Source organism: Anomalospiza imberbis, chromosome 1 (genome assembly GCF_031753505.1).
Source record: "Anomalospiza imberbis isolate Cuckoo-Finch-1a 21T00152 chromosome 1, ASM3175350v1, whole genome shotgun sequence".
Taxonomy (NCBI): Eukaryota; Metazoa; Chordata; class Aves; order Passeriformes; family Viduidae; genus Anomalospiza; species Anomalospiza imberbis.
The window spans coordinates 100,165,456-100,177,108 of NC_089681.1; the positions used below are offsets into that span (position 1 = coordinate 100,165,456).

General features: G+C 40.3%; 1 protein-coding gene across 7 annotated transcripts in view; it reads left to right on the plus strand.

Annotated features, from left to right (window-relative positions):
• Window positions 1-11,653, plus strand: part of HECW1 (HECT, C2 and WW domain containing E3 ubiquitin protein ligase 1) — a 243,743-nt gene that overhangs the window by 217,041 nt on the left and 15,049 nt on the right. For all 7 annotated transcript variants that reach the window (XM_068202204.1, XM_068202226.1, XM_068202236.1 and 4 more), the window contains one exon: window positions 11,025-11,123. In XM_068202204.1, the coding sequence (XP_068058305.1) occupies window positions 11,025-11,123 (99 nt within the window). The remainder of the gene's footprint in view (window positions 1-11,024; window positions 11,124-11,653) is intronic.

Below are 11,653 nucleotides of genomic sequence, written 5' to 3' on the forward strand. Positions count from 1 at the left end.
ATGGATTTAGGCACACTCTGTGGCTCTTTATAGGAACAGTGGAGAAATGTAGTCACAGCATCTAAGCAGGAGGTCTGGAAACAGCCATTACTCCTCTCCACTGACTGAAGGGAGCTCATGGGAATATGTGGTCTGAATTACTCATGAATCTCTCCGAATTTTCAGCTTTTGTGTCAGGCAATATGGCCTAATACCTGTTTAGTCAGAAACACTGAGTTTGGTTTTGGGCTTAAAAGGGCCACTTGTGTGGGTCTACATTTGGGGGAGGAATTAATTTAAGAGACCAATTTTGCAGCCGTCTTGAAAGGGCCTGTTTGTGCTAAACACTGAAAAATCATCCTCTTAAAAATCAGATAAAGCACCCTAGAGTGAGGCATCAAGCTACATCCAGTTGTTTTTGAAATTAGATGATTGCCTATTTGCCTCAGTTTCCATCTGAAGAGTTTTCCTAGTATGTAATCAACTTGAATTCTGTTTGATGTACAGTACTGCTCAGAACTGCTTTGAAATTCTCAGATGAAAGGCACCATAGAAAACCAAAGCATTTAATGTTATGTTAGACTATAAATTTTAATTACTAGCAATATCTTATTTTAAATAAATTATGTTTGCATGAGAAATGTTCAAGCAGTATTTTAAATCTTCTGGACAAGAATGATATTAAAATAAATGTGCAGCTGAAATAATTTATAAGACCTTTTCACTGTGTGAAAAGGATATGTTACTGAAATGCGTTCTTGCTGCTGTACTGTGATCTCTCTCAATGCCTCCTGTACTTAAGTAAACTTTGATTTTCCTATTAAGTTTGATGTATGACTGTATCACATAGAGCCTGCCTCAACAGCTGGTTAATTATTTATTAAGGGTCAGGAGGAATTGGAAGATTAAAGGCAAACCAAAACTGAAGGAGGAAAAAAACATTCTTCCTAACAGAGCTTGTACAGCAACCATTTTTTCTTTAAAAAAGGTTCTGCTCTATATTTACTTTATTCTTGACTTTCTGTCTCTTACTAGAGAATTCTTTTTCCAAGCTCTTTTGAGGATCAGAATGGTGTTGCTATATGAGTTGAAAGAAGAAATGTCTCTCACAGTCTCTACCCCTTTTCCCTTCCCTTAGTCTCATAGTCTTTCTAGCACTTCTTCCAAATTAAAGTCTGGTTTGAGGGAAAGGTGGCTGTTCTGTTTTGTTCTGTATTTACAAAAGTCATACTTACGGGTTTTTCCCTTGCTTAGGGCCATTTAGTCTTTTGCAACACTGCAGATTAAATCTGCCCATAGCTGGGAGGCTTCACGTGAAAATCTCTGTAGTGTCTGCACCTTGCATGTGGCAGAGGAGAAAAGGGTAAAATCCATGCTGTCCCCAAGCACGTGAGCCTGCAGGGAAGCAGCAGGATGGGCAGTGATTGTCTGTGTATTGGTAGTGGCGAAAAACCCCCAGGGAGTGATGAATGTTGTCATATCTCCTGTTCCAGCCACACTGGAATGGCAAGGCTGAGCTGTCACTATGAAGTATTGCTCAGTCATCATTCCCCTCCTTATTCTCACTGCATTCTATTCAGACATCAGTAAGGTAAAGAAAATTTAGCTAGAGCAGGTGCAGAAATTCCCAAGATAACCTTCTTTTGTAAGTAACACAATTCATACATCAAAAGAAAGACTGCTTGTAGAGCAATATTGTTTTCAGTAAATCACCCATCTTCATTTTGGGTATTTTTGAGTAGCAAAGGCATTTCTGTTTCTATAGGCCTTTCCTTGGGATGTTTTGAAAGTTAGAAGTTTCATTTGTTTGTTGAAAATTATTCTTGTTTTGTTATGTTACCTTAGTGTTACATTGAATTCCAGAAAAGGGGAATATTAAAGACTTAATCTTATCTGATATGTATGTTTTTAAAAGGAGAAAGGTAATGTTTGTCGGTTTGCCCCAACTTGGAATAGGAACATTTTTCAAAATCTCAATAAAGTTATCAAGGATGAGAAAAATCCTAACCTGTTCACCCTCTATGAGAAAAGTTCATGTGATAGCAAGAATACAGAAGTATACATTCATTATGTTGTGGCTCATTGAAGGAAGTTTTTTATACTGTGACTTATGACTTCCATTCCAGAAAATGGCAGACTAGAAAATGGACTTATTTAATGGTGTTGGAAAGATTTGTAAAGAAAAGTAAAAATTTCTCTTAGGCTTCAGAACACAACTGCAAAGGTTCTGCTATTCTGTATGTTCCCAGAAGAGGATCAGAGTGGTCAGTTTGCAGTGGTATGAATAAAAGTTGGAAGTATTCATTGGTTTGCAAAACAAGACCTATAATAGACTGCCAAGCAATTAATAGCATGTCTGAATATCAGCACACAGATTTCTGACTTTACTCAACTGAGGATCCTCATCCTGAGAGACAGGGATTGTTAGCCAAGTTGCAGCACAGTGCAAACCCAAGTGCATGGCTTCTGGACAGGGGTGGTAAGTCCAGAGGGCTCTGCACTGCCCATGGGCTGTTTGCAGTTAGCTCAAGAATATCTCATGACGTGGGGTAAACATTCCTGGGCGCTTACCAGGACTTTATGATGAGCAGTCTCTGTCATGCTTAAATACCCTAGACAGGCTGGAAAGGATGTGCCTCCTTTGAGAATAAGTCAGTTATTGTGGCTGCAGTGTTTGTAGTTAGCCATTGAAGGAAAATGTGCAGTCATTCAGCTTGTGTTTTTATGACTACATCTGTGGAGTCCCCTATAGCTTGACTAGTTTATTCCAACACATGGCAAAGCTATGGAAAGCAAACATAAGTCATGCAATGTCTGAAACTTCACCAATTCATAGGTTTGCAAAGTGCCCACCAACAACTCTTCCAAAGTCTTTGACTGAGAAATCAAAGTCTTTGATGAAAATGTTCTTTTGCTTGTTTGAAATCAAACAACTCATAAGCATCAGACTGAACTGATCTACGAGGAACTGATGATAAACTGATGATAAACTGCTAAACATATAAAATGCCAAATAGACTAAACAATTGAAATGGAGTAGGGACTCAGAGGACTGTGATTCCATTGCTGTCTCTATCACTTGTTTTCTGGATAACTTCAGATAAGTTATTTTACTTTTGTATTTAAGTTTTGTCAGTTTTGACATGAAATATTGGGACCAATCTCCTCTGGAAGGTGACCTCTCTGCTTTGAGATTTGCCAGTCAGCAATAAAGTCTAGGATGTGAGAATCACACAATGTAGAGGTTTGTTGTCTGCTAGCCAGTAGTTCATACCTCAGTCTGTATCTCCTCTGTTGCTGCTGGGCAGAGGAGTGTTTGCCAAGAGTCTCCCAGGCCAGTGTCTTATCCCTTGTACCAGCAAGAGAAGCTAAAAGGCAACCTGGTTGCTGGTGGAGGTTAGTCATGCTCGTGCTGCTGTGTTCTGGTCAGGGGTTCTCCCAGAGGAGGATTGTCGTTATTGGACACAAAATGAGTACACAGAAGCTTGGTAAGTTTAAAAGAGAAAAAGACTCAGTTTTATTCAAACATCTGGTATTTATAGAATTCCAAAGGTGACTGTGGATTGGAGGATGGAATTACCACATCTCCAACCACACTGGTCCAAAGATCAATCAATCAATCATTTCTCTCCACCCACAGAGAAATAGGTAAACTATTCTATTTATACGTGAAATTGTGTGAGAACTCTGACTCTCAAATATGTAAACATTATCAGAAGGCTAAAGAAGTTTAATGAGAACTTTAAAACTTTCAAAAGAACTATAAAAGAAAACTTAACACTTTTAAAAATCAGGGCAACTGAAGATGACTGTGCATCATGGTCATGAGGCTGAGAGATGGCTCTGCAAGCGGAGATGGTCACTTCAGCACTAGCCACACTCCTCCTCTCCTCCTCCAAAACCCTGCATTCATGGAACTTGTTACTGGTAGAATGATACCTAGCACAGATTTCTTTTTACAGAGAGACCATGTTAATTTTTTAATCTCCTTACTAGTTTAAAGGCAGACCAGGAAATCAGCTCCCCATTTCCAATGTGTCGCGTCTCTGGTGCTCAGACAGCCCATGGCACCAAGGCTGGCATGCCTGCAATGGCTCCATGCAGAGGAATTTCTGTGCCTGCAGTAAGAACTTCTGGCACACTTCAGCTCAAATGCAAGAAGCCAGTGCCAGCCACTCCAGTGTGGGGCTTCCTGACTTGGCTGCAGTGCTGAGCAAATGCAGCTGGAATCCTTTTTCCATGTGAGCATTTATCTGGAGCTACTGTGTGGAGAAAAGGAACTGTTTGGTAGATTGTGTTGAAGATAACCCAAGGAGATTTTATTAATTTCCCTTATCTACATTATCTTTGCCTTTCATTTTTCTAGAAAAAGCAGAATAGCCTGCAGCTTTTGCCATAAATTCATGCTTTCTTCTCCATGACACAATTAGTCTTTTAACCTTTTCTGTCAGTTCTTTTGTGGTGGATATAGCCAGGATATAAGAAAGATTAAAAGACATTTCGAGTGAACAAGTGGCTAGGTTAGGGACAAGGAAAAGACTTGAAGGATCTGATTAGGTTAAATAAAAAAGCAATAAGGTTTGGATTATGTCTTTGTTTTTCAGTTGCTGGTAATTTAGGCTTCAGGAATCGTTTGAGGTTTAGTTGCTAATTTAGGGTGCATGATCTCCAGAGATTTAGAAGGACATGGATGGCTCACATTTCCATCGCATGTAAGCAATAGTTCTTTTTCATGTGGTTACTCCTTGGTACTGAGAAACAGAAATGTGTTCTACTTGCAGATAGATCCAGAAAATAGAAGTAGGACTTACTGAAGTGCCAGTATTGTACTGACCTTTTGCAGCAGAAAATATATGCACAAATTAGCAATAAAATGAGAGATTGGCTCACATAAAGTTACTCATCATATGAAACTCCAGTGCCCACCAAAAGTAAAAATATCTAAAGAAAGGCTTGTTCATCTAAAGAAAATTATCTGTTCAGGATTTGAAATGTAAAGGAATTTAATTTGTACCAAGTTGCTTTTCTTTCTGAAAATCATTTTTCATCCTTTTTTTTTCTTGTTTAATTTCAGTTCTTGGGTAATGCACCTATATTTCCCACCCTCTCTGAGCACTCTTTTTTTATTTTATGACACTGCACAAGCAGGTCTGCTGGACTTTTCCACTTTACAGTAGGGGCTACTTAAGAGAGGCTAGTTCTTTCTTAAGTGAGAGTAACAAATTTCCTTAAAAATATCAGTGAAGCTCCTAAGTTTTATAGGCATAATAAGCTGACAGGATTATCAAAGAGAGGGTCATGGAATATATTTCTTGATCTTTTTGATGCCTGAATGAAATGCCTTGGCTCTGAGTAGAATGTATTCTCTATTAAATCCAAGTCACATTTGCTGGGGCAGCAGGAATCAATCCCTGTAGATTCTCAGCTACTTAAAGTTCATCACTTCCCAGGCTGGAAATCTGCACACACAGCTGCTCCATGTCAGTAGTCCTAAATGTTTTCTTTAAATTTTAATTGAAAAATGGATTGAAAAATGAAGCTTACCTGACAGAATTTTCTGTGGTTTCACTGTGAGGAAGTATGGAGTTTCCCCTTACAAACTCAGTAACTGTCTGAAAACCTGGAATGAATTTTGACCATATATGAGAAAAGATCCATTTCAGTATTTGTAACATAATGCACAGGAGGTAAAATCAAAACCTGATTGGGGTGAGTCATTACCATTCCTTCAAAAGAAGCGTGTAGGGATCTAGAGCAAGTTCTCATGTGGGATGCCAGTGTGGTTAGATACCAGAGTCAGTGCAGCATTGGGAGATGCTGTGCAAATGTGACCCAACTCTGTATCTTGGTCTCCCTAAGACCTCAGTCTCTCTGAGGATTCTTTGTATTAGAGATGGATATAAGAAAAGAAGATGAGCCAACAATACTCCTGTTACTCCTCACATTGGAATTCTCCTCTATGACTAATTTAGGAGTTATTTTACCTTTTCTCTTTAATGTGCTGAGACTTCATGAACTTCTGTTTCCAGCCTTTGTAAGAGCCATTCCTTTCATATTAATGACACATGAGATCATCAGATTCCTGAACTGAAGAGGCATGGTGCTGGAATGCCACAGCATCCACCTCTGAACCTGCAGACACAAGGAGCACATTTGCCAAGAGGCCAAATGACAGTGGCAAAGAGGAGTCCACAGAGTTTGCAGATGCGAGTCAGATAAAGAGAACACGTGAGCTGTCCCAGCCTGAATGGCTCAACCTTCCTGACAAAAGAATGTCAGGAACATAATGTCATCCCTTTAGTCCCTTCAAATGTTCTTTCATTTGAGTGAGTAGGGGTTAAATATGCACACCAAATTAAAGAAAGGCATTTGTTAATGAAGGCTGATAGATAGAGGTGTGGATTTGATCCACTGACAAGGTTTTGTAGAGGTGACCTGATCTTCTGCTAGATCATTTCTCTGTAGGTGTAGCTCATATAGGACGTGTTGGCCATGTCCTGCACTGAGCCAACACAAGGATGCGTACTACCAACATCTAGACACAGATCTCTGGAGTGTATGCCTGACACACTGCCAGTATTGCTTAAATTCATAATCTATGAGTCCAGGCAGAGTTGTTGTAACCATCTCACTGGTCAACTCTTTTTGCAAAATACACATTCTAATAACTTTCATGCATTGGTTCTTTGTTTATAAAGTGCTAGTGCTGGTGATAATACCAAAATTCAGAAATCACAAACTCAGTACATTTTCCTCTGCATGTTGTGCCCCCAACCCATATCAAAAGATTGCAAATCACAAAATTTTGGGCTATAAGAATTGATTTTTGGTTCCTTTAATCAGCAGTTTCTGGCCTTCAGGTTGTTCACGAGTGTCTTCATAACAATGGCAGTTTTAACAGTGTTTTAAAACAAGCTGTACCACAACCTCTTGAATCCATGATGCCCAGTTTCCTACAAATTTTTGTTTCATGACTGAATTCTCTGTTGTCTAATAAGATGCATGTTCAAGGTGAAGTGTTTCCCCTGATTGTGCCTTTCTAAATACTTTCCTCTTGTTAGAGTCCCTGGTATCTAATAACAATCAAGATTAGATCCAGTCTCTCCCACTGTGAAAGGACTAATAGGCTCTCCAGGTGCATCCACCTGACAAATATAAATCGTCCTCACAAGAGCTGCCAAGGACAGAAACCCTGGACCACAGTGTAGCTGCATTTGTTCAGCTTGTCTTTCAGGTGGCCAAAAGTTTGTCTGCATGATTGAACAGTCAAGAGTTTTAAAATTGGTGCAACAGAATGTGTAAATTTCACTTACAGAAAGCAAGTCCTGTGAAAGTGACATTTTCAAATTTGATGTGAACCATGCTATATTTATGTCTCTCAAGCCCTACTTTGAATATTTTTTCACAAGCTACTGCATCAAGAAGGGCACACTTAAATGCAGCTGATGTGTTTGAGTGATAGAAGGTTTAGAGGATTTTCAGTCTTTTTAATCCTCTTTTCACGATTTGAAGTTTCTTATATCATACCTAATTTAGCCCACAAGGCATGGTTCCCAAAGCATTCCCATTAGAATGATAAAGACTGTTCTTCCTTTGTACACACTGATTACAGTCTTTTCCAGGTACATCATTATCCATCTGAATCCAAGGAAAAACTGTCATATAAAGTAGAGCTCCATTCACTGAACCAGTTAAGAGAGAGCCCTGTACCAAAGGGTCGTTGTGGGTCCTGCCTTGCTCTTGTGCTGTGATAAGGACCAGAGTACAATAAATCTCCTGTGACTCAGCTGCAGTTGGAGGAAAATTTATTGCCTAGTTGCTGCTACAGCATATGGATTTGTGTCTCCCTGACACACGGATATGCAGCAACTATTCACAGAGTCCTGTCGAGGGGAGTGAGCCTGTTACTTTGCAATGGGCTGTTGTGGCTGCTTCAGAGGCACCTGAACCCTCCAGAAGGAAAAGGAATTAGCTGGGTACAGTGGAAATTTCTGCAAATGGGTCAAAGAGTACTGCTGTTAAAAGCCAGAAAGCAGGTGCACACAATGTCCTTTTTGAGTGGACGAACAGTGTCAATAGGCAGTCAAACCAGAGCAGCTCCACTGCTCATTAATTCTGTCTCTCGTTCCATCATTTCCTGTTCATTAGCTCCCTCCTGCATTTACCCTCTCTCTCTGGAGCACATTACTCAGACTCAATCATTGTCTCCAAAAGGGAAGGGTGTTGAAAGAAAAGGCCAGAGCAAGACCCTGCATTCCCCACCTCTCCCATACTAGCTTTTCTGCTAGAAAGAAACCAAACAAGTATTTTACACTTCCTTGGAAAGATAAATGTAATTCAGGTTTAAGGAAGGTATGTGCCCTTGAGCCAGGATTTACCTTTGTGCTGCTTATTCTGTCAAGAAAACTTATTTTGTTCTGAAAGGACTGTCTTACCCACCTCCAAATCTCACCCGTGCTCTAAATCTTTCAGGAAGAAATAAACACAAGCGTCTGGCTTTGTTTTAACTGGCTTTTGTAAGGAGGGCTATTTTTTTCTTCTTGCTTTTTTTGTAAGTTTTGATACATTTTAAGTGGAACTGCTATGCTTGTCTGAGTGTAGTGGCAGCTTGGTGAACTGAATGGAGCCACACACAGATAAATTGTATATTTGTTTTCTGAGAAAGGCAGCAAATGCCTCCTGTTGATAGGTATCTGTTGGCTTACCATGGTCCACGTTTCTCAATGCTGGACCAGAGAAGTGTCATGTCTTGTCCCAGGCCCTGTCCAGCATGGACAAGGCACCAGAGAAGCTTCTGCTACACTTTTCTTCATAAGAGAGTCAAGTACAGCAAGTCTCTGCAGAGATAGCAAAGCTCTGTGCAGGGACAGAAGGGTCTGTGGGCTGAAGACCTGACATGCCTTGGCCACACATCACCGTGTTTTTTCTGGGGTGATACAGAGCTGCCAGGGAATATGGTCTGCAACACATCTTTTTTATCCATTGTATCTATAGGCACCAGCAGTGGCAACGTTTTTTGTTAATTATTTCATCTCATTTATCCCACGTGTTCTTAGGCACCAGGCTTGGACCTTTCACACAGAAATGCTGCCCCTGGCTTTGGCATGGTTTGATGAGTTCTACCACAAGGCACTGATTCAAATTAGACTCTCCATTAACAACCCCCGTAACATGTGCCCGTAGCTGTAAACACCTTGGTGTAGGTGCACGACCCATTCATGACAGCTTTGCTTGAATGCCCTCAAAGCCATGCAGAAGTGAAGCAAGCAGCAAGGAGAAAAGGGATGCTGTTCACACATTCAAGCAGTTTCTTAGGAGAAGCCACATTCCCAAATCTTTCCTGGCAGTTCACTTTCAGCTTTATTCCAGGTGGCTCCTGCCTGCCCAGGCCCGCACAGTTGAGTAGCTGTGGGGTGAGCACTGTGGTGAGGAACCAGCCCCAGCATTTTCATTCAATGCTCATTTTCAAAACGTGCAGTGGTGGATGGGGGTGAAGAACAAAACCAAAAAAGCTGACACGTGTTGTTTAGGACAAATGGACTTGATTATGGATCCTGAAGGTGCTATAAAACTGACAGATTACAGGTTAAGCATTTCTGGGATTTGAGCTGTCTGGTTTCCACTGTGCTTTCATTGTATCAGCTCCCCCTCGTTTCCTTGCCTTTTGCTGGAAGCACTGCACTGGAGCACAAGTGAAGTGAAGCAGGCCCTAACTAGACCCAACAGCTGCCTTTTGTTGCTGCTGTGGAAACAGCTGTAAGGGGGTAATATAATCATTCTTCTGTGGCCAGTCAGCTGCATATCATAAGCACCTTTCTCAGATTCAGGGGACCCGGAGGCAGCTCCTGTGGTGATGTAAATGCTAATTGGGCCCACAGCAGGCTATTTTGTGCCCCATTTGATATACTAAGCACTTGTTGTTCTGTCCCATGAGCATAAAGTTGATTGAACAGATATTCTTTGCCACCTTTATTACAATCAGACTCGTGTTTCATTCATGTGCAGGAGAGGTCTTTGCACGGATTCCTGTAAGTGGAAGGAATGGTTTCTGTGCTTTTTGATATGTTTCTCATCTTTTCTGCAGTAAAACTTTTCTGTGTTATCCATCAGCTCAGACTTGGAGTGCTCACATTTAGAGTACTGGATTTTTTCCTTTCCTTTCTTACATATAAGCAAGTTTTGAGTGGCTGTTGGGGGTTGTTCCTACAAAAATCAAACTCACCTGGACTCACACCAGTTTTGTGGTTTTCTGTCTGAGATGACTGACTTAAAAGCAGGTTTGATGAAAAAATATAGAATAAGCCATATAATAAATCATAGGAAGAAAAATTTAACAGTTTATCATTGCAAGTCACAGATTATAATGGGCAGGGCACTATTTGAGTGTACTTGTAGGGGTTGCTCTTAGAAACAAACACAGGAGTGTGTAAACACTGAAAACTGCTGAGCAGTGAAATTAAGAAAGTGGTCTGGAGCAGTGTGCCTGAGCTTTAGATGCTGATTCTAATGTGTCCTTGGTCACAACAGTTAGCTTATTTGAACTTCAGTTTTCCCCTATCAAGCCAACTCACTACCCTTTTAAAGTACTTTAAAGCTCCACCACAGACAGGGTTGTAGCTAGTAAGAAACTGGATATACTGAGTCTCCAAATGACCTTTGCAGCTCTTTTGAGATAGCATTGTTTTTGCTGAGGTGGAGCATTACAGTATTTCCCTGGCCAAATACTGTGTTGGATGTAGTCAGTCTATATCAGAACATTGAATGAGACATCACAGAAAGTGAATGTTCATTGCTTTGGCACAGGAGAGCTCATAACATGCCAGCTGCAGATATGGGTGCAGTAGGAGGTGCATCAAGGAGATCCATTATTGATCAGACATGGGAGGAGTGGCATTAAGTGTCTGCTTGGGAAAAAAAAAATCAGGGAATGAATATAAAAAACTAATTCAGAAACAAACCAACCAAAAAACCCCAGTTGCTATGTGGGGTTTCTATACTGGAAGTCTTGAGTTACACTTCATTAACTCTGCATTTTTATTTCTCAGGTTCAGGTTCAGCGGTCGTATTCTTGGCCTTGCTCTCATCCATCAGTACCTTCTTGATGCTTTCTTCACAAGGCCGTTCTACAAAGCACTCCTAAGGCTGTGAGTATAACCACACAACCGTGCAGAAACAGTGATCCTACAGAGAGTCCTACAGAGACACAGACCCTCAGGGAGTTGCTTAGAGCACACTGACCTTCAAGTTCTTTCTGCCGTCGGTTTGTTGGTCTGCGATAGAAAATAAAGACATTTTAATTTTTCTTTGCTTTCTCCAAGAATTTGCCATTCATAAATACTATGTTGACAAAAATAAATAAGTATGACGTTTAGAAACACACACCAAAAAGTACTGATGAAAAGTTATGAAGATTCAGCCAGGTGGAAGATGGAAAAACATCTTTGATGGAATGAAACAAAATAATAACAAAAGGACAGAGGTTATATTAAGCAAAAAGACATAGTTTGTCATGCCTCACTGATGGAGTAGCTTTTCATTCTAAAACATAACTAGGGTTAATTAAGAATGTTAATGTAGATATAACCAGAGAATGTTTTTTTTGGTCTTCTCTTGTCTTTTATTTTAGTAAGCATAAGCTACCAAGAATACATTAATTTCAATTTGAAGTTTATAT